Below are 24044 nucleotides of genomic sequence, written 5' to 3'. Positions count from 1 at the left end.
GCGTGTACCAAAATAGAACGTCAATAATTTGTATACCAGTTGATTTCGCAATGTTCATTACGTCGTTGTAAATTAACGCCGTCCAATTTCATTAATCACGAGCCCTGGTCCTACACATTTCCCTCTCGACAATGCATTTCGCGCAACACACAACAAAAATCAACGTCATCGACGTTCACCGTGCCGAAGATTCATCGATTCTTTAACGATCCTATTTACACAAGAAATTCCTCGGAGCCTCGATCCGTTCACTTTTTTATTCGGCACCGAACAAACGAAATGAATCACTGCTACGCTCTATCACCTATATGAATCGATTGTTTCTCAATTGATTCCATACAGCGAAATCCGCCGCGGAATCTTCGGGCTTGTACCTTTTTACTGGATGCCGATTAACCAATCACTAGAACCGAATGAAATTGTTCTTCTGTCAGTGTATCACTCTATGTCTTCCAAGAACATTAACAGACTATATATGATACAGACTCATGTCCATAAATCTCCGGGCACTTGGCCATTCTAAAAAGAAGTATAAATTGCGCTACAGCTACTTTGATTGATTATTTTTCTGTAAGACAAATAATACCGAATATATATATATATATATATATATATATATATATATATATATATATATATATATATTGAACAAAACCCTGATTAAGAAAAGTGAGAATTGCAGTAAGCACTTAATTGAGCAATGTCCCCTACAATGAAGTCACATAAATTCAATTCAAGAACGGTTACACTCTCCACAATGTGGAGCACTCATAAATATCTTCGAATTTCATTGCTTATTGAATCTCGTATGGACAATTCAGCCCGGGCTTTACTGATATAAGTAATTCATGGATGGCAGTGCATAGGGGAAAGTTGCCAATGTATACTGATCACCTATATCGTAACCCGTTACTTTAATTCGTTGTTATTTATTGTGTGTTGGTTAACGACTAGCGATTAATATATAGTATCTATAATCTGTTGCACCTTCAATAGAGTTTTTTTTTTTATAAAAATGTATTGTTTTTGGTACTCGAAATTGAACTGAGAAAATGAGATAGCGATGAATATAGTACAGTAATTTTTCCCTAACTAGCGCTCAGATTACGCACATAAATGGACTATTTTGAAATTCGAGGTTTGCGGCTCGTTTTTATAGTTACCGATTGTCAATAACTATAAAAAGTAAATGCAATATAAACGAATAATCGTATCTCCTCTTCCCAAATTGTCCATTTGTGTGCATAATCTGAGCGAAAATTAAGGAGAAATTACTGTATCTACAATCTGCTGCTTCTAAAATACAACCTCTTTTTTATAAAAATGTATTATATTTGGTACTCGAAATTGAACTGAGAAAATGAGATAACGATGAATGTAGTATAGTAATTTCTTCCTAATTAGCGCTCAGATTGCGCAAAAAACTGGACAATCTGGGAATTCGAGCCTTGCGGCTCTTTTTTATAGTTACCAATTGTCAACAGCTATAAAAAAGAAACGCAATATAATCGAATAATCGTATCTCCTCTTCCCAAATTTTCCAATTTTGTGCGCAATCTGAGCGCGAATTAGGGAGAAATTACTGTATCTACAATTTGCTGCTTCTAAAATACAACCTTTTTTGTAAAAATGTGTCGTTTTGAGAGTTCGAAATTCAACTGAGAAAATCAAACAGTAATGACAAATTAACGACAATATAAATCGGTATAAACGAAAATTTGTTCGGCGAGAGTGTAATACCTGTACATTCGATAGCGTAACACGCGTAATTATGGCTTCTGTTCACGTGCCAGTTGATATGCCTACACACCGACTATCGACATCGATTTTCAATATTCATTACTCATTACCTTGGTTCCGGTCTCGTGTTACCCATAGCAGGCAATGATAATTCAAACTCTTCGTAGATGAACACAGATCGAATTTTGTGATCGTTTCCCCTATGCACATCATTATTATATTCGAATGTATATTGCACAGGAGAATCTCGCGTGCATAAAAATGATACGCTAAGTAACGTGGAACGTATTAATTCGAATTTCTCTTGCAGAATTCAATTTCTGCGAGTCGATCGATAATAAAAAAAAGAACATCCATGAAATGTTCCCCGAGTCCAGAATATCGTAAAAATTATCGCCATAAGAGCCAGGCGGGATTCGAAGCACTGAGCGCTCGATAAAAAAGAATGTATTTTTAAAGTCCTTAATCCTTAAAAAGTAGTTTCAACGACGAATTTTATTTTGCGTGAAAAGGGGAGAAAGCAATCGCTCAGGAAGCAGTGATATCTGGAAGATCTTAAAACGACGGATTCGAAACGATTGATCTTCTGAGATCTGTTTCTCCGAAAATAAAATGTTTCGTCTGATCGTGTGCGATCGGCTCGTGATCTTCAGTGATCACGTGTGTACGGAAGAGCAGGATGAAAAAGAATTCATCTGATAGCATGCGATTCCTACGAAACAGCTTCGTCAAAATAGAACGAGAAGAATTTATTCGATAGTGCACGGTTCTCAAAAAATACCGGCAGAAGAAAATAAGACGAGGCATGAACAATAAATTTCGAAATCGTCAGAAAATCATCTCTCTCTCTCTCTCTACGAAATACAAGAAGAACCCGTCATAAAACTTCAAACCTCGATAAGTCAACGCAGCACAAACAAACCCATCAAATCGGAAAGTGATTTAACTGCTTTTATAAAAAACTAACAACTATGAAAACACGATGCATAAAACCCGTACTTGTATAAAGAAGATTGTCCAGTTCCAGATTTTCAGATTTACATGCGTCAATGTGTACAAACCTTCGAAAACGTGCGCATGGTGAATCACAAATTGGTTGTCACGATGTTCGAGTTATTTTTAGCAACTTAACAAAATATCTTTCGAACAAAAGTGCGTTCGTATTAAATCAAGAATTTTAAACAGCGCCATGTATTCTTATTTGCTTATTTCCTTGAATTCTTATTTGCGACTTCGTTATCTATGCATGATGCAAATAAATTTAACAAATCACACGAATAAATCGTTTTAACGAACGAACGAAATTAACAAAATTACTCTTTGATTCAAACTATACACAGGAACGAACACCAAGAATTTGCCAACACATAGCCAAGAATTTAACAATAGATTTACGGAACACGTCATATGGCGGGTCACTAATTTTTTAATTTATGATTATACATATTGTAAAGATACATTTATGAGACATTTATGAGACATTTATTCAATTTATATGTTACTTACGGCAAATGTTACAATAAATGTTAAAAATCAAAGTAAATGTCTTATTGTTACTTTTATAAACTAATATAAAACAGCTGTTTTTTGTACACCGTAAATCTAATGTTAAGGAACAAATTTCATGATTCTAGTATCAGACAGCCACGATGAAGCGTGTCAGTGCACCATCAAGATTGCCTTTCTCTATAGTTCAAGAATACAATAAAGAAAGCACATGATGCTATTTAACACTTGACCTGCCAAGCATTAGAAATAGCTGACTTGTATTGCTCTATAAAAATAACAAGACTGAATTTACTTAGACTCCTCGCCATTTTCATTAAAATATACGGTTTACAAATACGGTTTAATTAAGAAGTTAATTTTAATTAAATCAATGTTCATAACTCCAACAATTTTGAAATGATCATTTCGACCGGCTCGAAAAAGGTTCAAAAAATTGAAAACAAATTCTCCATAAAAGAATGACGTTCCCTAAAATTTATCGTACATGCGTAAATACCAGTACCAATGCACTTTCACGCGATAGATACTTTACTAAACAATCGAATGCAGCTTAAACATCGTGGACAACATAAACGTTCTTTTTCTTTTTTTAAGTAAAAGCACACTGCCGCGTAATTAATGTCGCGCTCTTAATTCCCTTAATATCAAGATTTCTCTCGTTTCAATCACTCGTGACACTTTCTTATTGAATTGCTCAATGACCAGCGCAGAAAACAAAGGTTCTTATGGGCGAGTAGCCACGCTGCTGCCACGATTGTCCGGTAATCCGATTCATGAAAGACGACAGCAACGGCGACGGCAGCGGCGACGGCCTCGAGGCGCGGTATCGCGGCCGAAATTCGATTCTCGAGAAAATCTCGCACTTACACAGTGTACGGAGGCTGATTGGCATTTTGTTGCACGTCGCATGAGTATACAACACGGAGGTGGAGGTCGCTCGACGCCGAACGTCAGGCCGATGGAGCAGCCGATGCACTGCGAGCACCACGATCTCCTCCGTGAAGTCTTCTTCTCGGGTCCCGCCGACCCGTGGAAGGGATCACCGACTCCCTCTTACCTTTCTTTTCGCTTTCCACCTCTCACCTGCCCGCCGAGTCATCCCTGCACAGGACACAGGAATTTCATGATCTCTTCGGAGGCCGCGCCTCCGCGAAAATTCGGTGTCCTCTCCTCTGCGACACGACGCTCTTTCTGGCCGGATTCGCGCCCTACGACTACTCTACGTGTCAAATGTGACATTATTTGAAATATTATCTTATCACATGATTATTTATATTATTACATCGCGGTCAATTTTTAATATTTAATTTTAATTATATTTAATTACTGTTTCAAAATTACATTACAAAAATAACATGTTATTTTCTTTCATAATTATCTTCACACCTGTGATCATTTTTGGAATGACATTGCTTGAAATGTTGTTGCAAGTAACATGGTATTTTAGACAATAATTGTCTCAATGACTGCGACCACTTTTGCAGTGACATTAATCGAAATGATATGTCAAATGACATTTTATTCCATTTCGTAATTATTTCTATGCGATCACTTTCGAGGGAACGTTATTTCGAATGATATTTTAAACAATTATTTCCGTCCTTGCGATCACATTTGAAATAACATGATTCGAAAGATCATTTTAGACAGCATGTTATTTTATAATTAGTTGAGATAATCGTGAAATGCTTGCTGGAAATGATATGGTGATTAAATTATCGGCTCTGAGTCCGATTCATATCGACATTCTCCTTGACATTTATGCAAGATGCGAAGTCCGATCTGACTATGTTTGATAATTAGTCGATGATAAGAAACATTTTTCTGAAGAGTAACATCCCCCTTCCATCGTTCTCGCCAGTCCAGTGAAACGATTATTTGTTGTCAAACTTTGACAAAAAATAGAGCAGTTTAAGTTATTGAAAATAAGACACTTTCATGTTTATTTTCATGCAATCTATCGCACGTTGCTAAGGAATAATTGCTACACTTCCTTCGACTTTCATTTTCGCTGTTTATCCTATTAAATAAATTACTTGAAATTAAACCTTTCAGTTGCTGATTCGGCGATCAACGTGTCAAAGAAGTTCTTTATATGATACAATCCATTAGCACGAAAGTCTGAAAAAAAGTTGCACCGTTCAAGTACCCATCTCAGCATTCATGGTCATCTTCTTGCGGAATCTTTTAGCACACAGCTTCACTGTGAAATGTTAATATAGATGTCCATATTTATTCGCGGACGTATTTACCACTGTCTTATTCATTATCAACTAAAAAAACATTAAAACTGGAAACAAAAGTAGATAATTACTGTAACGTATAGTGTTACCATCTCTCGCTAAAATACTCGCATAAATATACATAATAGAGCTACAAAACGTGGAGCACTTAGGTACACAAGAAAGACAGGGTCTATCTCTCGCGTACTTACGCAATGAATGGAGGGAAGGTAAATATTGAATTTACATACACGCATCGCTAAGTAGAAAGTAAAACAAAATACTCGCTGTCGTCGGTTATTATACACTTCCTATGATTCCGTGCTGAGAAATTAATAAAAATCGTCGGCGAAGTCGTAAATTTTCTTCTCTTCCGTTTGACAGAGGACTCTCTGTCCGTCGGTTCCTCCCTTGGTCAATGGAAGTACAACAAACATTGCGTTCGCATATTCATGCAGTATGTAATCTTTCACGGATACACGCGAACGTGAACACGTTTACTGCGGAGGTCAACGGCGCGAAGAAATTCCTTCGATACGATTACAACGGAGCAAATGCCACAGAATAACATTTCTTGAATAGTGTACTAATTAAATATATTAACAACGATGTTAACGAATGGCTGCGTGACGAGTGTGATGAATTGTTACGAAATTGCTCGCATACACATGATTGTACAGTACATGATTGCACTATGTAGGATCCCATATTTCTTTCTGTAAGATTGCGAATTACACTATCTATAATGTCACTATCACGACCACCATCAATCAAGTACTAATAAAGACTGTGCAAAATAACCTTTTCCTGTAGGTTACAGCTGCATCGATAAAAAGCACGCTGAAAGTGTCCGATGTATAATAATTCATAATAATGACAGGATTAAGTTCACTTAAATTTTCCACAATTTTTATAATGCATAATAATATGTAATATATAATGTATAAAATATTATAATATATTTATAATGTATATTTTATAAACATATTAAATATATGCTGAAACAATGAAATTACAAAACTCCCGAAGTCGATCGCTCAATCAATCAGTAAATTACTCTATCAACATGTTAAAATACATATTTTTATAGAAAATTGGTCTTCAAACGATAACTACACACAGATTTTATTTGATATATATTTCGCGTATTTCATGTGTTCAGCATTAATCTGCCCTTTTTTAAATAAATTGCATATGACATTCGTGTTTATCTGGATTCTTAGGCAAGTTTCTCTGATCCTTCGCTAACTAAATACTATATTTTTCAAACATCCAAAACCCTTCCATAGCGAGAAAACTTTTAAAAGCGCCTTCACAAAATTATTCGCTAATACCAGGCCTGTATTTTCATAGAAATTAAATTAACAAGCTTCTAACTAATTGACAAAAACTTACGAATTCTAATTCTAATAATGCCCACTTCGATTATGAAAATATAACGTTAAAAAGATTACGCTCGTGTAATGAAACTCTTTCAAGTACGTAAATGAAAAAAAATATACATTCTAGTATGCCTAGTAGATAACGGCGCAAAAAGACGGCATCAATAAATAATAAATAACCGTCGTTCGTAAACATTGACATCTGGTGCGAGCGTAACAAGTGGTATTTATGTGGGGCACGCAAAAAATTCGCGCGGTAGTGAACGCATTAACGGAGAACAAGGTGTCGAAAAGTTCGTGGGACAGTGTCTTTCCATTTATAGTCGGTGTCGGGTCTGTCTCGGTGACCACCAGGTATCAAATTCCATCGGAAAGTCCGCCGATGCTCGCAATTAAAATGGAAAGTAGAACGGGCCTGAGATAAAACGCGAATCGTCGCGGACCGCTCGTAGCAACGTGTATGCTCGGTACGGTTAATGGAGCACTATTGCGTGCGTCGACATCGATTTCCTTTCAATCTCCTTCACATCCTCTCGCGTCCACGTGTTCCCTGCGTTACGGTATCGTTGGAGCGAACCGCGACCCGCGATCCAACGATCCGCGATCTGTAATCGCGCCGCTGCTGTTGCAAAAGAAAGATCTACCCGGCCGAAACGGGCGTAACACAACGCTCCAACGCGTCCCACGATCGTTACGATCGCGTGCTGACATTTCTGCGACGTCGACAGCGCAGCGTGGGTACTCGATCCTTCCTCTCGAGACGATCAGAAAATAATTTCTTCTCTTCTATTAATTAAGGGACAACGTACACCTTGACAGGTCTAAAAATCGATTCTTCTTTTCTTTTTTTTTAAATATTTTTAGTCGATCGTGGAATATTTAACACTGTAGAATTTTCTTGGACCATCAACCAAGAGCTAAAAAATATTTATTGGCAAAGCAGTATATTTAAAGTAATTAGTAGTATGCAAAATAAAAATTGAATTAATTGTAAGAAATTAGAAGAAAAAGATTTTTCTGTTTTTATAATTGCAATATGTTGAAAATAATGTAACAACCCAGATGGCACAAAAATGTCTGTAAGATGTCTTAAAGACGTCTAGTATAGGACATTTGATTATCTTAGAGGCAACTATGACAAAGTACAAAATTGTGCTTTTTGAACACTTTCAAAATGTGCAATAATATAATAGGTAAACTATTTTTTTCGAATATAGGAACATCCACCAACGAGCGGAACTGGACTTCGACCGCTCGTTGGCTCGACCAATTATCGTCAGCCGTGCTCGTCTCTCATTGGCCAGTGTTTTTCGTTAATAACTCGTAAACAAAGCCGCGAATTGCATTTTGGCTAAGGAAAAAATTCTTTCAAATGAGCTCAGGAATCACCCCTTTCCAGGTGTTTACATAATTATAGAACACCCTGTATACTTTTACCAAAAAAGTATTCCGTCCCTGAAAACCTACAGGTTGAAGTGAAATAAAATCATCTTTTTGAAGTTGATAAACGGGACGCGTCCATCAAAATACAGTAAAACTGAAGTTCGAAGATTCGCGATAGCGATACGAAAAATAATTTAAGAAGTTACTGCGAAGTGACAGTTGAAAAATGAGCTGTGCTGCTTTCGTCACGCTTTTTTGATCTTATTAATATTTTCATTTCTGCAATGATTGTGCAATATTTGTTAACCTAGTTGAGTTGTCACTTTGTCGAAGCTCATTTTACATTTTAGAAAAATGTGAAGAAATTGTCGGTGATATAACTGTACCTGCTTTGTCGACACTAATTGAAATCTACAATATAACCGAGGATCGCAACAGAATTAATAAAACTACTGCGACTTTTGTTCAATATCAACACTCTAAATAATTGACGCATACTTTGTGCAATTTTGTTTATGATATGTATCTGAATAGAGAAATTCACTCAATGACTTTCCGTGAAAACAGCTTTATCATTTCAGCAACAATAAAACAAGAAATCTGAAATCTGTCGTTTTGTTTCGCTCGATAGTTTTAGTGTTAAGGACGAAAAGGAATTAGAAATGCAAAATCTTGAGAATGGAAGATAATCGTTTGAAACCCTGAACACTCGAAGTAGTGGGCAAATTGAACAATTGGGAAGTCTAACAAGCAGTTGAGAAACTCTAAGAGCTTGTTGCTCCGTAAAATTGAGAATCGCAAACTTAAGAATGATTCGAAAGTGGAGTACTTGTGAGATTTAGTATTCCGTGGAGCTTGGAACGCGCTTGAAGCATTAGACATTTCGACAGAGTTGGACCACTGAGAACTCCAAAAAGTTGAAATCATATAAAACGCCGAGAAATCGTGAACTGGATCCAGTAGCACTGTCTGAAAAATTAGAATAAATTATTAAATGCTCAGAGGTTATTTTTTATAGCCAAGAACAAATACTTATTTGCTTCTGTTCTGCGGGTATCCAAAATCGGCACGGATATATTTTCAAGTTAATAAATTGTTCAATGCTCAGAGATCGCAAGCGAAGAACAAATACTTATTCGCTTCTGTTCTGCGTGATGCGAGACAATGAGAATGAAAATAACTTTATCAAGGAGATTGCATCGAAAGCAGAAATCCTACATCCTTACCCCGCAGGAGGGCCATCCCAGAACCGGAGTCCTCCAGCATCATTTCCATCTTCCATATCCGTCCGAGGAGCAAAGGTCTCTCGGAATACCGGTATGCCCGACCTAAATGTATGCTGCATTGATACATCGGTACGTGTAATTGAAGAAAGAGGACACATTATGTAAGTTCGATGACATTGCCTCCGTTGTGCACACGTGCCTTACTCTCTCTTCTTCTTCTTCTCTTTTCTTTTCGACCTTCTTCCATTCCTCTTACCCTGTTTACACTTCTCTCACGTTTCATTCGTGTTTCACCTGGCGCCGACTTTTTGCATCTTCGACTGTTCCTTTCGTTGCGTATGCTTTCCCTCTCGCCGCGATGAAAAGAGTTCACTAATTATTTTATGGAAACACCGAAACAAAATAATTCGCACTATTATTTCTATTGTTATGTTTGGCGGCTGCTGAAAATGACGGAGTTGTGGAGGAAAAAGGAGAGAAGAGCGTTTCGTCCGGGACCCGCTAGAGGACTCATCAGTAAGGCTATTCTAGCGGATCCTTGCCTTAGACGTTGGAACGTCGGAAGAACGGACGAAGTTTGTATATAGGGTGCCCAAAAATATCTCGCAATCCGGAAATGGCAGATTCTGATTCCTCAGATCATTTGAAGCAACTTTTTCCATTACAAAAATTTTCTCCGAGGCACGGTTAACGAGTTATTAACGAAAAACAGTGACCAATAAGAATCGAGTACGGCTGACGCGAAGCGATCCAGCCACCCAGCGCACGAAGCCCAGTTCCGCTCATTGGCTCGGTCGTCTCGCGCCAACTGAGCTCGCCTTTCATTGGTCACTGTTTTTCGTTAATAACTCGTTAACGGTGCCTCGGAGAAAATTTTTGTAAAGGAAGAAGTTGCTTCAAATGACCTGAGGAACCCGCCACTTTCGGATTGCGAGACATTTTTTGGACACCCTGTATAGACAAACTGAGGCGGATCGGTTACTTGCGGGGAAGGAGGATCCATCTGCTGGCGGGTCTGGAGGTAGCCGCTATATTATACGAAGTTTATTTTTTATATCATTCATTCATGATACACAAACGTCGCATTTGAATGGAGCAACATTATTTCTGGGTGAAGATACATGAATTAGAAATGAAATTGATATAAATTCTGTAACTAGCCTTCAATGGTCGCGTTAAGAGCATTCTTAGTAATTATGAAAACTCTGAGTAGGTACAGAACGTAACACCCCCGAAAAAAGATAGCACACATTGTTGGAACGAAGTAAAAAAACTTTTCTAAAATTAGGCCGAACGATTTGATTTATTTTAAGATGTTCCATGGACCAGTTTATTGGACAACACGTAAGCAAAGTTGCACGAAAGTTGCAATTGATTGGACTGACAAAAAAGATGAGAATACATTTTTTTGTTACTTTTTTTACCTGAATATAGAATGAAAATTTAAGCGATGCATTTTGTAATTCTCGGTATTTCGTGTGCATGCTGAAAATTTCGTCGAAATCGGTTGACGTTTTTACGAACTAGAAAGAATTACAGACAGCGAAATAGCAAGTCGTAAATTTTCAATCAAATACTAATAAAATTCTGAGGTTTACCATACTGTAACGTAAAAAGGTGCATAGAAATACGACTTAGATAATGGAAGAACAGGCTGGTTGATGGTGCGGACCGTATGGCTTGCGGCGCTCTATCAGTTGGACAGACCTGCCGGCTAACTAGTATATAATTCCTAAAAGTATGCAACCATCTGTGGCCTCCAGCCACGAACCAATTGGTTGCTCGCATGTAGGAGTTTCAAATTGGCTTGCGTACACTATCTATTTGGACTAGTCAATTAAGTTCTTTTACAATCGTTTGTAAATTCATTAACTACGGCGTAATTGTTATACATTTATTCAGTAATAAATGACACTTTTTTACGGTTTCGTTTATTGAAAAAAGAGCATTATGAATATAACTTAATATTTCTGGGAAGTATAATCCACTTATTACCATGTTATATAAAAACGAACAATTTTAAGTAGTGAATCCAAATATATTTATAAACCGAAATATATTAATTGCAACATTTTTTCATTTACCAATTCAATCTTTTTATTCCAACGTTTATTTGAAAAATAAGCATTATAAGTAAAGCTGAATGTAAATATAAATTCATAGTTCGACAACAATTTATTAGGCACTGCATTTAATGACTTTGTTGTGAACTGGATCTTTAACGATTCAGATCGTTGCAAACGTAATACTATCTATTTGTGTCGAATGCAATTATCGTATGTGTAACTGAATAATCGCGATACGCGAAGAATCCGATTTGTTTAACTTTCCTTCCTTCTGCGCACTAATGTAAAAGTAACGATACTTTCTATTTTACCGTATGAACCGTTGCATCGGAGAAATATAGTTTGTACGCTGCGAGGATTGTTCATTTATAATATTTCGAGAGTAGATTTCCATGCAAATTTATATTCTTATAGTAGCAAATCACGAGAAAGAGATAAAATAGAATTTTCTTTCCTGAAAAAGAATCTTTCCTGAAAGTTTCATCCTGAACGCAGTTCTACTGTCACGAATATCAATGGGAATCCCTAAAATTTTCTTCATTGGATGATTTATTTCACGATCACATTTCCTACTAACTTCTATATAATTTTTGTTGACAATACCAACTTATAATCAAGGGAGTAAAAAATCCCTTCAATTCTAACAATCTAATCAGTAATTTGCAAAACGAGTTATACAGACATCAAAATATAATCTCTGCGAAAATAAACGCGACAATATTGAAATTCCAGGAAATAATAACGAGATAAATGTAGACCTAAGACACATTGAAATCCCATTTGAGGATGCTCAGAAATTTGTAACAAAAAATATTTGGCGTAAGTGGAACCAAAAATGGATACATTCAAACCCCTCTCTCCTACGTGAACTCAGAGAAAGTATATTTTCTACCAACCCCGCAGTATATTTAACAAGAAGGAAGCAAATTGTACAATCTCGACTATAAATTAGGTATACTAAAATAACACATTAGTACATACTCTCTGAAACAGACAAACCAATTTGCAACACTGTAACACTGGAGTTTAAAGTTAAGCACATCCTAGTAGAATGTCTAGTCTATAACAATATCAGAAAAGAAGGTAAAAGCATGTTTTGACAACTACAAACAAACAACGAAAGTTATGTCGTACTTAGAAGAAACCAAATTGTTTAACGAAATTATATAGTAACTTAAGAAGCGTATATTAAGAAAATAGTGTAAAAATGTAATGCAAAACTATTGTATATTACACTACAATTGTTATTAAGCACATACGACATTAAATGAAGCAAATTAAAAAAGAAAAAAATATCCTACCGATTATTAAAATGATTTATTCGTGACAAAATTATCTATTGCACGATTCTTGTCTCCTCCACGAAACATCTACGATTTAGCATAACATCGATCCGATCTGAAACACGATAAAACAGAGTCAGCCAATTTGCCAGTGGCTAACTCGTTACGAATTTAAATAACCGAGCAGCCATGCATGCTCTATTTGCCTGTAAGGAAACGTTCACCGAATTGGACAGGTCTCGGAAATGCTTAATTAGCAAGTTACAAATCGGCATACATTCCGTTTGAAGCATCTGTCGAGCATGAAACGCGGGGTCGAGCCCGCGGAGGATAATTCGATGATCATCTGTGTCATTAGGAAAAAGGAGAGAGCGGGAACGTCCCCTCGGTAAACGTTCCTTGCGCAATCGGGTTCGCCGCAAATGTCGTCAAAACTGAAACTGTAATTAAGCCGAGCAAAGGTACTCTTATCGGCCTAATTAGCGAGTAACTGCATCATAATCAGTGCTCTACACAATTTACCGGTGTTCCCGGTCGATGCGTCTAGCTGTTCGATTCTTGACACAGTCGCGATTCGTTAACCTCGAAAATCGCGGTAACTTCTCCGCAAGAAACGCGTTTTTCCGCCGCTTTTCCTCTAAATTCACGAAAGATTTGAAGCCTTTGTTCGCACTGTAACACCGTAACACTGCAATTCGTCGCGGCTACGTTTTCGTAACGATTAATTCGTTGAATTGCAAAGAGCCGCCGTTCGTCGGGTCTGTAATTTCGAGGCTGCAAGAGTCCGCGCCAAAGAATCCTCCGCCCACGAGACGAAGAGCAAAAGCTCGAAGCAAAATGAAGATTCCTGCGTCTCGGACACCTTGCATCTTATTTCTGCTCCGAGCATTTTATTTGTTTTCTTCGAATTCCTTTCCAAGGTTCTCAGTCCCGGTCCGATCGGCTCGGAAAGGATCGCGGAGGATCGACTCGGAGTTGAACGACTTTATTGGCAGCCCTATTAGACCGGCCGAGGCTCGGTGTCCAGGCGGTCGAACTTTTACTTTCATGCAGAACGATTGAAAACGAGCGCATCGTTGGGTGACGCAACGATCATCAATAAACATTTCCCTGTGCATTCCGGACGATCGTGTCGCTCCACGGGAACGGTACCGTTTTCTGCGTGAAAGCAACCGCGAGAGAGGTTGTCGTAAATCGTAACGATTCTCCGTTGGGAGCCGGCGAAAGGATGAGCTACGCAGCGTCCAATTACGCGAGAAGCACCAACGCTCTTTTAAACGTTCGCCATGCCCGGAGAACGACGACGGGGATCGCGGACGGTCGCTATTAATTAACGATTAAGAATCTTCTGAACCGGAATGGACATACGAGATAAGAAACGGAATTAGCTAGTCCGATGATTTATGAAGCTGATCGAAGCGACTGCGACGATTAATCTAACATTGCATGCGACATTGCATGTCCTGGATTTTATGTACTAAGCAGTAATAACCCTTTGCACTGGAGTGGCGACTCTGAGACGTTGTTCAAAATTGCCACACCGTAATTCACGACAATGTTTACATTCCTAAATCTGTTCGTATTTAATAAATTGCTGGAAACTTGAATGCGGTACGAGCAAATGCACTTAATTTCGTATAAGCGGAATGGAAGCGGTGACGTGAAGCGAAGATTTTAGGTCAGAAGAAATGTCTGCGTCGCGGAGATTCGGTAGCTTCGAGTGCGATGAATTAATGTTTCTTTTCCAGTTATGAAGATGTGCAGAGAGATTGTGATCATTTAACATTGCGCGAGGATTACTGGATGATTCGCAACAGTCGAAGGAAGGTGCGCACATTTATTTGTATAAGAAATGAGCGAGTCATTGTCGATTGGAATAACAAACGTTCGAATTGATCGAACGTTGAGATATGATATTATATTCGTAGGACCTGATGTCGTCGATTAATTTTAAGTCTGAATAGGGCGTGCGAAATGATGAACGCGATGTCAGATATAGGTCAAGAGCTTCGACAATGAATACAAAATTAGAGAGAATCACTGTTCCATTTTCAGACATTACTGAATTCTTATTGAGAAAGGTCGGTGACTAGTCTTTCTCGTGTGATGGTAACACGACCTCCACGTTGGAACGAGGCCAAAACGAAAATCGACGTTCCCTGACGATGAGAGAAAGTTGTTTTTGTCATTTCGATGTTCCAGATCACAATGGCTCCGCGGCAGATTCCTCGCCGATTACTAAATAATCTATACCTCGTTCAGGCTAACACCGATTTTTATCATAAAGAGTCGAAGGAAATTAATTTTTAGTAAAAATGGAAGAATTTTCATCGTTATCTTTGTCATTAGAGAAATTAGATTATTACTGATCCATGTAGTATCTATGTGTGTATTATAGAAGAATAATAGATAATAATAGAATAATAATGATAATTAATTATATTTAGTAATAATTAATTTTGTCTACAGTGTGTTATAGAACAATAAAATAATATTAATTTTGGAAAAGAAATTTATAATATGAACAATTTATATGCAAATGTAAAAGATTTCTTACAGTGGCGGAACTAGGGTCTTTTTTGAAAATCAACTTTTAGTACGCATGCGTACGGTGGTAATGTTCCATGAAAAGCTACAGAAACTCGAAATGCTAAATACACATGCGACCGGAATTACGTCATTGATGTGTACATAGTACACACGCATGCACAGAGTATTATACCAGAGGTGAAACTTCTGTCAGGACCTCTGACGTTCATGTTTAGGTAACCTTGCGCACACCTTGCCTCTACTTCTTCCAATATAATCAGTGTAATCTTTTCAATATAATATTTTGTAGAGATTACATGTGAGGAAAACAAGCGATGTTATGAATATTTAATAATAAATAAAATCGCGTTCATTGAACTGTTGTCCTGATTTATCGTTTCTTATAGCTGAGAAATGTCTAGAAATACATACAAATTTTAAATTATTCTATCAGTCAAATTAATGAATACATGTAAGAAATCATGTTTTATTTCAATAATGAAATTATATATGCACGTGTTCTCCTTTTTGAATACAAACGTTATGTCTGTTAATATTTAAAATTGTTCTCAATAAATATTCATACATTATAATCTATATGTCATCGCGAAACTGCTACCTGGCAGATCAGATGGAAGCGATAGATAACGACACTCAGTTAATGACGAGGAGCAAGTTTTTTCATGCCTATTTGCACAAAATACAGAAAGTAACTGAACTAGGCTGTATCTGCCGTGAAGCTTCCATAGGCGATATCCTCGATACGTTCTTTGTATGTGGACGGTGAAAGACAGACAGAAGAAGATTGGAGAAGTACATCGGATAAATCAGTCTCGATAAGATCGAGAACCTGATGCAGAAGAGCAAGGACGAGTAGGTGAAGGCTGCTAGCTTCGCGGAGTCGATCCTTGGCCACAAAAAGACAGAAGAGGACTACACTATGCCACCCTAGACAGTGACCCAAGTCCTACCCAGATAGCACAAAGACGTCTTTAAGACGTTCTGAACATCTTATGAATGGCCGACGAATGGCTTACAAACGGCCTAGAAACGTCCTGTGTTACAAATCAAGACGTCTTATGGGCGTCTTTAAAACGTCTAAAAGTAGGCCGTCCGCAGTTCGTTAGTAGATTATTCTCAGACTGTACAAAAACAGACCATTTACACACCATTTGTAGCAAATTATAGAAATAGAATTTACATGCAGGAGCGCGTTTTAAAAAAATAACCCTTAATAAATTAGCAATAGCCATGTATTAGTACCAAAACGAAAAAACTTTATTAACAAAGCAAATGCGAAATTAAGATTAAGATGGAAATGAAGATTAGAATCCAAATTAAAATTGTACGATATTCGTGACATCTGTTGAATACTGTTGGATGTAGTAATGCAGTATGAAGAGAATGTCAACAATAAGAACAATAAGAGCAATAAGAAAGATAATAAGAACAATACGAGCAATAAGAAGAATAATAAGAACAATACGAGCAATAAGAAGAATAATAAGAGCAATCAGAACGATCAGAACAATCAGAACAATCAGAACAGTCAGAACAATCAGAACAATCAGAACAAACAGAACAATCAGAATAATAAGAACAATGAGAACAATCAGAACAATCAGAATAATCAGAGAATTCAGACCATTCGGGACATTCGAAATATTCGGAACATTCGGAACTTCTGGACCTTCTGGAATTTCTGGAACTTTTGGCACGTCTAATTCTTTTGGATTCGACTTTACATAGCAGTTCGCCGTTTAGATCCTTGCAATATCGAAATCGAATGTGCAGTCATTGAGAAAAGGGAGGCGTTCATTTTAGAACGGTGTACCTCTTCTAAAATTAGATCGAACGACTTGATTTATTTTGAAATATTAAAAGGATCAGTTTACTGGACAATATGTAAAGCAATTTTTGTGAAATTTGCAATTGGTGTAAGTGATAACAAAATAAAAATGTCTTTCCATTTAACTTTTCAATTTGTGTCTACAACGAAAATTCAAACAATGGATGTTATAGTTCTCTGGAACTTATATGCGTGCTGATAATTTCATTGAAATCTAGTTGTTATGGACTAGATGCAATTAATGTCGGCGAAACAACTGGCTATCATGACTGCTTCCAACTTATGGGCAGTTGAAAGACGAGGAACGATTTTGAATCAAATTTGAATAGTAAAATTTACTATACTACAACATTAAAGCATGCAATAAAATACGGATGACGTAGTAGAGGAACGGACTATTTGATGTTTTGGGCTGGGTAGCTCGCGGAGCATTGCCAGTTCGACAAGCTTACTACTTCAGAGAATTTATCAATTCACAACAGTAATAATAGTAGAATTACCAAAGAAGGGAAATGTTTGAATATCTTCCGGATGTAAATAATTGTGATGAAACAAACATAGGATTTAAACAATTATCGGTCTCAACTTTTGTTTCATCCATGTACTTGCCAATATCTTTAATCGCTTCCTGTAATCCTTCCATCGATTTACATAACTAGGAACATACATAAAAAGAATTTTATAATCCCATTTTGGTGATTTCAATGCTAGTATGTGCACAAGCATTGCAAACTGATATGAAACATGAGAAAATATCGCATAATTGTCTGAAAATTTCACTGATTTGTAGCCAGTCTTTAGACCATTAGAACTGTGGCGTTTGTTTGTCAAATATTTACAGTTTTATTTTTCAATATTTCAGCTTAAATTCGTGACTGACTTGTTAATAAAAATCGAGTATACTGTGTACTCAATGTCGAAAGATGTTCTTAAAAATCGAGTATATTTTGTATGCTTCATTTCTAGTTTTGCTTCTTTTTTTGATCGAATTATTTATTTCCAAGTTTAAATATCGATTTTTTTTATATGATTTAGCATTTTTGATCCTCCAGCTTTGATTTAAGCCCTCAAAAGTTCAAAAATTCCTCCAGTATTTGATACGAACAAATTATCTTAATCGGTAATTAAAATGAAGTATACAGATACTTAATTCCAACTAAGTAATCTGATACCTCATTTATGCTTTCATCAAATAAAATCTTGCTGCCATCTAGTTATGAAATAGCAAAGCTAATAACCCCTACGTATATGTAACCCTTAACATAGATGGTCACACCTGTTTCTTTATCTTTTTATATTATACTTTATTTTATTGTTTAATCATGGATTAATTGAATACCACTTTTGCGTGACACATCTCGTGAAACATTTCACACACAATTTGTATATTAAAAACGAAACCTTCAGATCTGGAACGATCTGCATACAGAACTCTGTAAATTAGTAGAGTCAACAAATTAGTAGAGCTTGTAAAATAATATTTACCAGAACATCTGTAAAAAAATATAAAAACCCAATAACCCATTAAAGTGACTCTTTTATGAATCTGGCAGGCTGTGCTTGAAAAATTTTATGAACTAGTTTGCGTGAACTAACGAACGTCGTTATTTAGTAGTCGTCTATATCGTTCAAAATTTGTTAGTTGGCTATATTCGCCACATTTTATTAAATGTGTGTAATAACACTAATACCACAATAATCCAAGTGATTCAAAGATACCAGATACTTTATGTAAAAGATCAATAATTTATTTGTCATATACATTGATTCACGTCAAGACTGACTTCCGAATTAGAAGTCACAGTCCTCCTTCTCCTAGCAACTACAGATGAAACAGTTAGGTAAAACCGAGGGGAAAAAGAGAAGTGAAGATACTTAAAACCATCATTACGATGCAGAGTTTTTATTGCATCGATTGCAGAGATTTATACCAACGGTATAAACTTCGCAAAGAGACAAAGTCCTCTCAGAAGATTGCATCGAAGTATTCTGATCCAGAATTCTCGGATACACTAAGCTCGTTAACACTTCTTCTGTAAACTTACACAACATCATTCCACTAATCTCAATATGGTATTTTGGTTAATCTACAATATTGTTCCTGAGAAATTAAACGTCTTAATCAGTCCATCGTGCAGCACTCTATTTATCCACATTTCGCTAAAATACACGAAACCGATGGATCACAGAGGCGGCGGCGGCGGCGGTACCAAAATAGCGGCCGGCAGTGGCTGCTGGAAGATCGCATCAGGATGAAATCCAGCACCCAATAAGTCTATCAACCACTGTCCACGATATCCGTAACGTCTCTGATAATCGAACGAGGCTCTTGGTCCATCCTCGGGCCGGAAAACGAAGGTTATCTTCTTCCTGGTGTCCGGAGTAGCCACCAATCTTATGAGACCCTCGAGGCTGTTCCGTGGCCATTCCCAAGGTCTGCCTCCCGACAGAAGTGTCCGGAACATCCCCGTCAATCGCGACGGAGAAAAATCGAAAGGCAGTGTCCTGGTCACTCGCGTTTGCACCGTCGGCTCCACGGCTACGCACATCTGCACACTCGAATAAGAACATGTGAAACCGTGTCAAGAACTATACTCTTTTTCCCTATCACTGAGACAGATCACTTACCGCGACAACGAATATTAAAAAAACACCGATGGCTCGCATGTTACGTTCTCGTTTGAATCCGTTTAACAGTTTTTCTGCTGGACCCTACGGGCAAGGAGACACGGAATGAAGTATTCGTTCTTTCATTTCGTCGTGTCGCCTTTATGTCTCCCTTCCAGGGGGGCAAGGTGGCGTGCAAAGAATATCGCCGATCGATACGAAATTGTCATTCAACGGACGAAATCGCGACATAGTTTTTCAAACGGCTCGAGTCTTGTTATCCCGGCCGTCCGTATCCTTTTTTTACTTTCACTGGCACATGTTGCGCCAGAGTTCAGGTAAATTCTATCCTTGCGTACACGGACATTGGTAGCCAAGCCAAACGGACGTAGTTGGTATTCTACGTTTGTCGCGGCGACGTTGGATCGCGCGAACCGCTACGTGATTAGCAGCAGCAGAAACTACGACATGGATTTCCCTCGCTATTTGGTAGATACACCATTGTGTAGTTATTATTATATTCGTTGATACGGAAATTGTTGTTGAAGAATTAACGGGACACAGTGTTTTGCTTTCGGTCCGTCACGGAAGCTGTAGAAGATTCGAGCGAGGTCGTATCAGTGGATTATATCGCCATGGTTCGAATGATGTAAAAGTCAATGATTGGATCAATTAAATTTGAACTGTTGTCGAAAATTTTCTACACGGATTTTGATAGAATTAACAAAATTATAACATGATAATCGGCAAGGACACTTAAATGTCACAAGTCATTTAAATGACCGAGCTTGCAGGAGGTGATCTTCAAAACACTTTCTTATTATTTTTCACATATTTAGTTAACTTGAATTTGATTTCAGATGATCGTGGTATCGGTCCTATTGGTATTTCACACTGAAACATGCTTGTCGGTCGCTAATCCCGGCGTTTTGACATTCCTTACTGATTTCATCCAACAAAACCTAGTTGGAACACCGGTGATTCACGAAGCAAGTATTCTCTTCTGTGAAATAAAGTAATAAGAAGAAAATATGTAAAGTATATCTGTGATGTTTCTATGCGCAGAAAACCGAGTGGGATTTCGATCCGGAGGTTGGAAAACAGAGGAGGATCAGATACGAGCAGGAAAATGGACGCTACGGTGAGATTGCCATAGCGAAGAACGGCATGGGCGTCGGTTACAAAGGATCTTGGGGCACGCCTGTATGAAAATAAATTTGTCAAAAATCAATGATTTATAAATAAATGCTAGTTGAACATAAATATCGTGAGGTTTACTGAAGATTATATTTGAAGGGAAGAAGTAAAATGAGCAATGTCCACTTCTTGTAATTTTCTATTTTGTCGAACATTTTATTTGTGACAATTAAGACTACAGAACTATTAGATTACAATGATTATATTGTTCAGAATATTTCTATAAGATAATGCAAGACGTAAGAATTTTGATGTACTGATCAAACACGTGGCATGCCTATGTATAGTAATAAAGAATACTTAATTTTTTCAGTGAAGCTATTTTGTGACGTTTCTTGTTTCTTCGCCGTAGCCTCCATTCATAGACCCGAGATTTTAGAATACATGTACATACTCCTATGTATGTGGTAAATATAATTAATCCTTCAAGATACCTTCTTCTTCATAAGAGAAACATATTGATAGGGAGTCACCCATATAAGCAACTCTCCTACCATGCTTTTTGTCTATGCTCCAGCACAACGCGAGTACTAATTTGTATAAATAACAAGTTGCATCTTTACCGTTATGCTTATAGAAAGCGTATCATGAACAATAGACAATTGTGTAACACGCAAATCTTATGCAATGACTTTGCAAATAATAAGCCTCTGAAACCTAAAATTCATTTCCGGATCAATGTCTTTCCGAAGCCATTCGAAGATTTTATTCCTTTATAAATACTACTACTACTATAATAATGTATAATAATACTATAAAAATAATATATAATAATATATAATAATACTATATCATAAGTATAGTATATATAGTATATATATAGTATTATAATAATATTATAATACTATAATACTAAATAATAATAAATATATATAATATATATTATATATTGTATATTATATATTATATATTATAATCAATAATAAATAATAATAAATAATACTATCTACTTTTCACGATAAACCCCAATTTATTTTCATTAAGTGAAAATAAATTATAAACAAAAATCATCAATGACAATGTTAGTTCCTACAATTCCTTCGTTTGTGACTACGATCGGACGAGAATCTATGAAATAGTTTGAACCGAATAACGGATTGAGGGTACTCGTTCTTTCCTCGACCTTGAGAAATGTCGTCACTGATCGCGTAATTGACTTTCGACGAATTTCGGGGAACCAGAGGGTTGCGATGTGTTCAAGGTTCCTCTGATTGTCATAGCATCCCAGTGCCTACGTGCAACACCTGTCCAAAGTACGTACGTGCGATGTCCCTCGTCCGACTTTCACTTGATCACCTCGAAGACGCGAACGAAGTGGAGGGGTGCGTCGCGGAGAAGAAAGGTAACGGTTTGCAGGATAAGGCTGGCCGAAGACGGATTCAGAAAAACGGAAACAGACCGATTGTACGAGTCGCAGTGATCGCCTTCTCAAAGTTCTCGTCGTAGAACTGTTCCGTTTCGCGGATTCGGCCAAGGAACTGTTTTGGGTGAAGAATTCGCACGTACGGTACCACGCAGCGACGAACTTTCGAAACTTTCGTTCTTGGCAGTCACCGTTATGGCAAGAGAAGCTTCTGTGAGTAAAATAATATATGAATTTAAAGAAACTATAAATAAAATATAGAAAATATAAAATATGATATCAAATAATTAACATGCAAAGGTAAGAAAGTACGAAGAAGAATGATTTTGTTGAAGTGTCTGTCTAGTTGACCCATTTCCAGTGGGTATGCCACGGAGCATTTCTGTTTCACGTCCTTTCATACATTATTTTGCTGAAGTCTGTGCAGCTTCTTCTTCTGTTACATGCAAATTGAGTTCGGTTAAACGAGACACATTTTTTGCAAGCTGCAGTTTCAACATTAATGTTAGTTAACCTACTTTTCAGTGGACAACCGTGGTTTTTGCGACAGTGATTATCGCGTTTCTGATGGGATTAATTGCTGAGAACGAAGCAACGATAGCTCAGCCGAAAGCACCCAATTTTCAATACTTTGAGCGGTGAGAAATACAGACACAAATTATATCAGATAGGTGATAATAGAAAATATTATATATTGAGGAATACAAGCATTTATTCGCTTAGCATGTGGATACAAATAATGCCTGTTCTATCAACTATATTCGAACAAATATTATATAATAATATCAATTTTTATTTATGTATATTTATTGCTACTGGTCTATGTTTGTAGAATATTCTAGTATTTGTGGCATAAGTCGAGAATATAGATTTGAATTTTTGTTATTCAAATGTTATCTAGTACAATTGAATATGAATATTTTTTTCTTAAAAAAAATTAATCGCAAACATTGACTTGAAATTTTTTAACAAAAAAAAAGTAAACTGTTTAATAAAAAAAGTGTGGCAAATCGTGAAGCGCGCATGTATTGGGTAGACATTGTCTGTTCATGACTTACTGTATCTACTGATATAATATCTTATTGTATATTTTTGATTTAAGTTTTTGTGGAATTCCGGAATTCCCTGTGTAATATAAAGAAACTATAGCTCTTTATTTCCACATTATTCCTCCATTGATATTTACGTTTCTTATGCTATGATGTTATGTAGTAATTCATTCGTTAAGATAAAAAAATTATGATACAGGAAAAGTTTATATAGTTCATTTCTTATAAGCTTTGATTCTTCAATTTAAATTTAAATGCAATCGAAAGCTCCACACTAATCGTTATCTAATCATTTATTTATAGGCCCAAATATCGCTATCCATATTATGATGAAAATGGCAGAGGCAAATTGCTCTACGGCTATGGAGGGCCAGAACTTTACCAATACAAAACTTATAGTGCTCTTGACGGAATCCATTAATATAGGGGGTATCTTTTGCACTAAAATTTATAAATGATAATGCAACTTCTCGTAAAGTGATACATAGTACACACGCGATTCTGATTCCGATCACAAGAAAACATTGTCACAAGCATTCAGAATGTACAACATTTAGCGTAGTTATATTTGTATATATATATATGTATAATATAATATAATGATTTATCTGTTATATAATGTAATTCTTGATTCTTTCC

The 24044-nt window shown here is 36.8% G+C and overlaps 4 protein-coding genes across 4 annotated transcripts in view; 2 read left to right on the top strand and 2 right to left on the bottom strand.

The window, feature by feature from the left end:
• Nucleotides 1-4250, bottom strand: part of LOC117218800 (uncharacterized) — a 30362-nt gene extending 26112 nt beyond the window's left edge. Inside the window, exon 1 of the mRNA XM_033467446.2 lies at nt 4117-4250. Within this exon, the coding sequence (XP_033323337.2) occupies nt 4117-4141 (25 nt within the window). The 5' untranslated portion in view covers nt 4142-4250. The remainder of the gene's footprint in view (nt 1-4116) is intronic.
• Nucleotides 4251-18915: 14665 nt separating this feature from the next.
• LOC117218797 (uncharacterized) lies at nt 18916-20039 on the bottom strand. Its single transcript, XM_033467443.2, has 2 exons — nt 19818-20039; nt 18916-19738 (listed from the first exon to the last, which is right to left on the bottom strand). Exons 1-2 carry the CDS (start codon nt 19854-19856, stop codon nt 19373-19375), a joined length of 405 nt encoding a protein of 134 aa, XP_033323334.2. The 5' UTR covers nt 19857-20039; the 3' UTR covers nt 18916-19372.
• Nucleotides 20040-20108: 69 nt separating this feature from the next.
• On the top strand, nt 20109-21310 carry LOC117218798 (uncharacterized). The gene is made up of 3 exons (XM_033467444.2): nt 20109-20285; nt 20657-20785; nt 20862-21310. The coding sequence occupies exons 1-3, from the start codon at nt 20265-20267 to the stop codon at nt 21003-21005; spliced, it is 294 nt and encodes a 97-aa protein (XP_033323335.1). The 5' UTR covers nt 20109-20264; the 3' UTR covers nt 21006-21310.
• Nucleotides 21311-22197: 887 nt separating this feature from the next.
• LOC117218795 (uncharacterized) lies at nt 22198-24024 on the top strand. Its single transcript, XM_033467441.2, has 3 exons — nt 22198-22569; nt 22882-22994; nt 23709-24024. Exons 1-3 carry the CDS (start codon nt 22552-22554, stop codon nt 23824-23826), a joined length of 249 nt encoding a protein of 82 aa, XP_033323332.2. The 5' UTR covers nt 22198-22551; the 3' UTR covers nt 23827-24024.
• The last annotated feature ends 20 nt before the right edge of the window (nt 24025-24044 follow it).

This window comes from Megalopta genalis, chromosome 8, assembly GCF_051020955.1.
Source record: "Megalopta genalis isolate 19385.01 chromosome 8, iyMegGena1_principal, whole genome shotgun sequence".
Lineage (NCBI taxonomy): Eukaryota > Metazoa > Arthropoda > Insecta > Hymenoptera > Halictidae > Megalopta > Megalopta genalis.
This window is presented reverse-complemented; position numbering and strand designations above follow the sequence as displayed.

Bases quoted from the DNA above. Each gene is read 5' to 3' on its own strand.
- LOC117218795 (XM_033467441.2), top strand. The intron at 22,995-23,708 runs GTGAGAAATACA...ATTTATTTATAG, and splicing joins AATTTTCAATACTTTGAGCG to GCCCAAATATCGCTATCCAT.
- LOC117218797 (XM_033467443.2), bottom strand. From the start codon at position 19,856: ATGCGAGCCATCGGTGTTTTTTTAATATTCGTTGTCGCG. The intron at 19,739-19,817 runs GTAAGTGATCTG...TCGAGTGTGCAG, and splicing joins TTTTAATATTCGTTGTCGCG to ATGTGCGTAGCCGTGGAGCC.
- LOC117218798 (XM_033467444.2), top strand. From the start codon at position 20,265: ATGGATTTCCCTCGCTATTTG. The intron at 20,286-20,656 runs GTAGATACACCA...ATTTGATTTCAG, and splicing joins TGGATTTCCCTCGCTATTTG to ATGATCGTGGTATCGGTCCT. The intron at 20,786-20,861 runs GCAAGTATTCTC...TTCTATGCGCAG, and splicing joins GAACACCGGTGATTCACGAA to AAAACCGAGTGGGATTTCGA.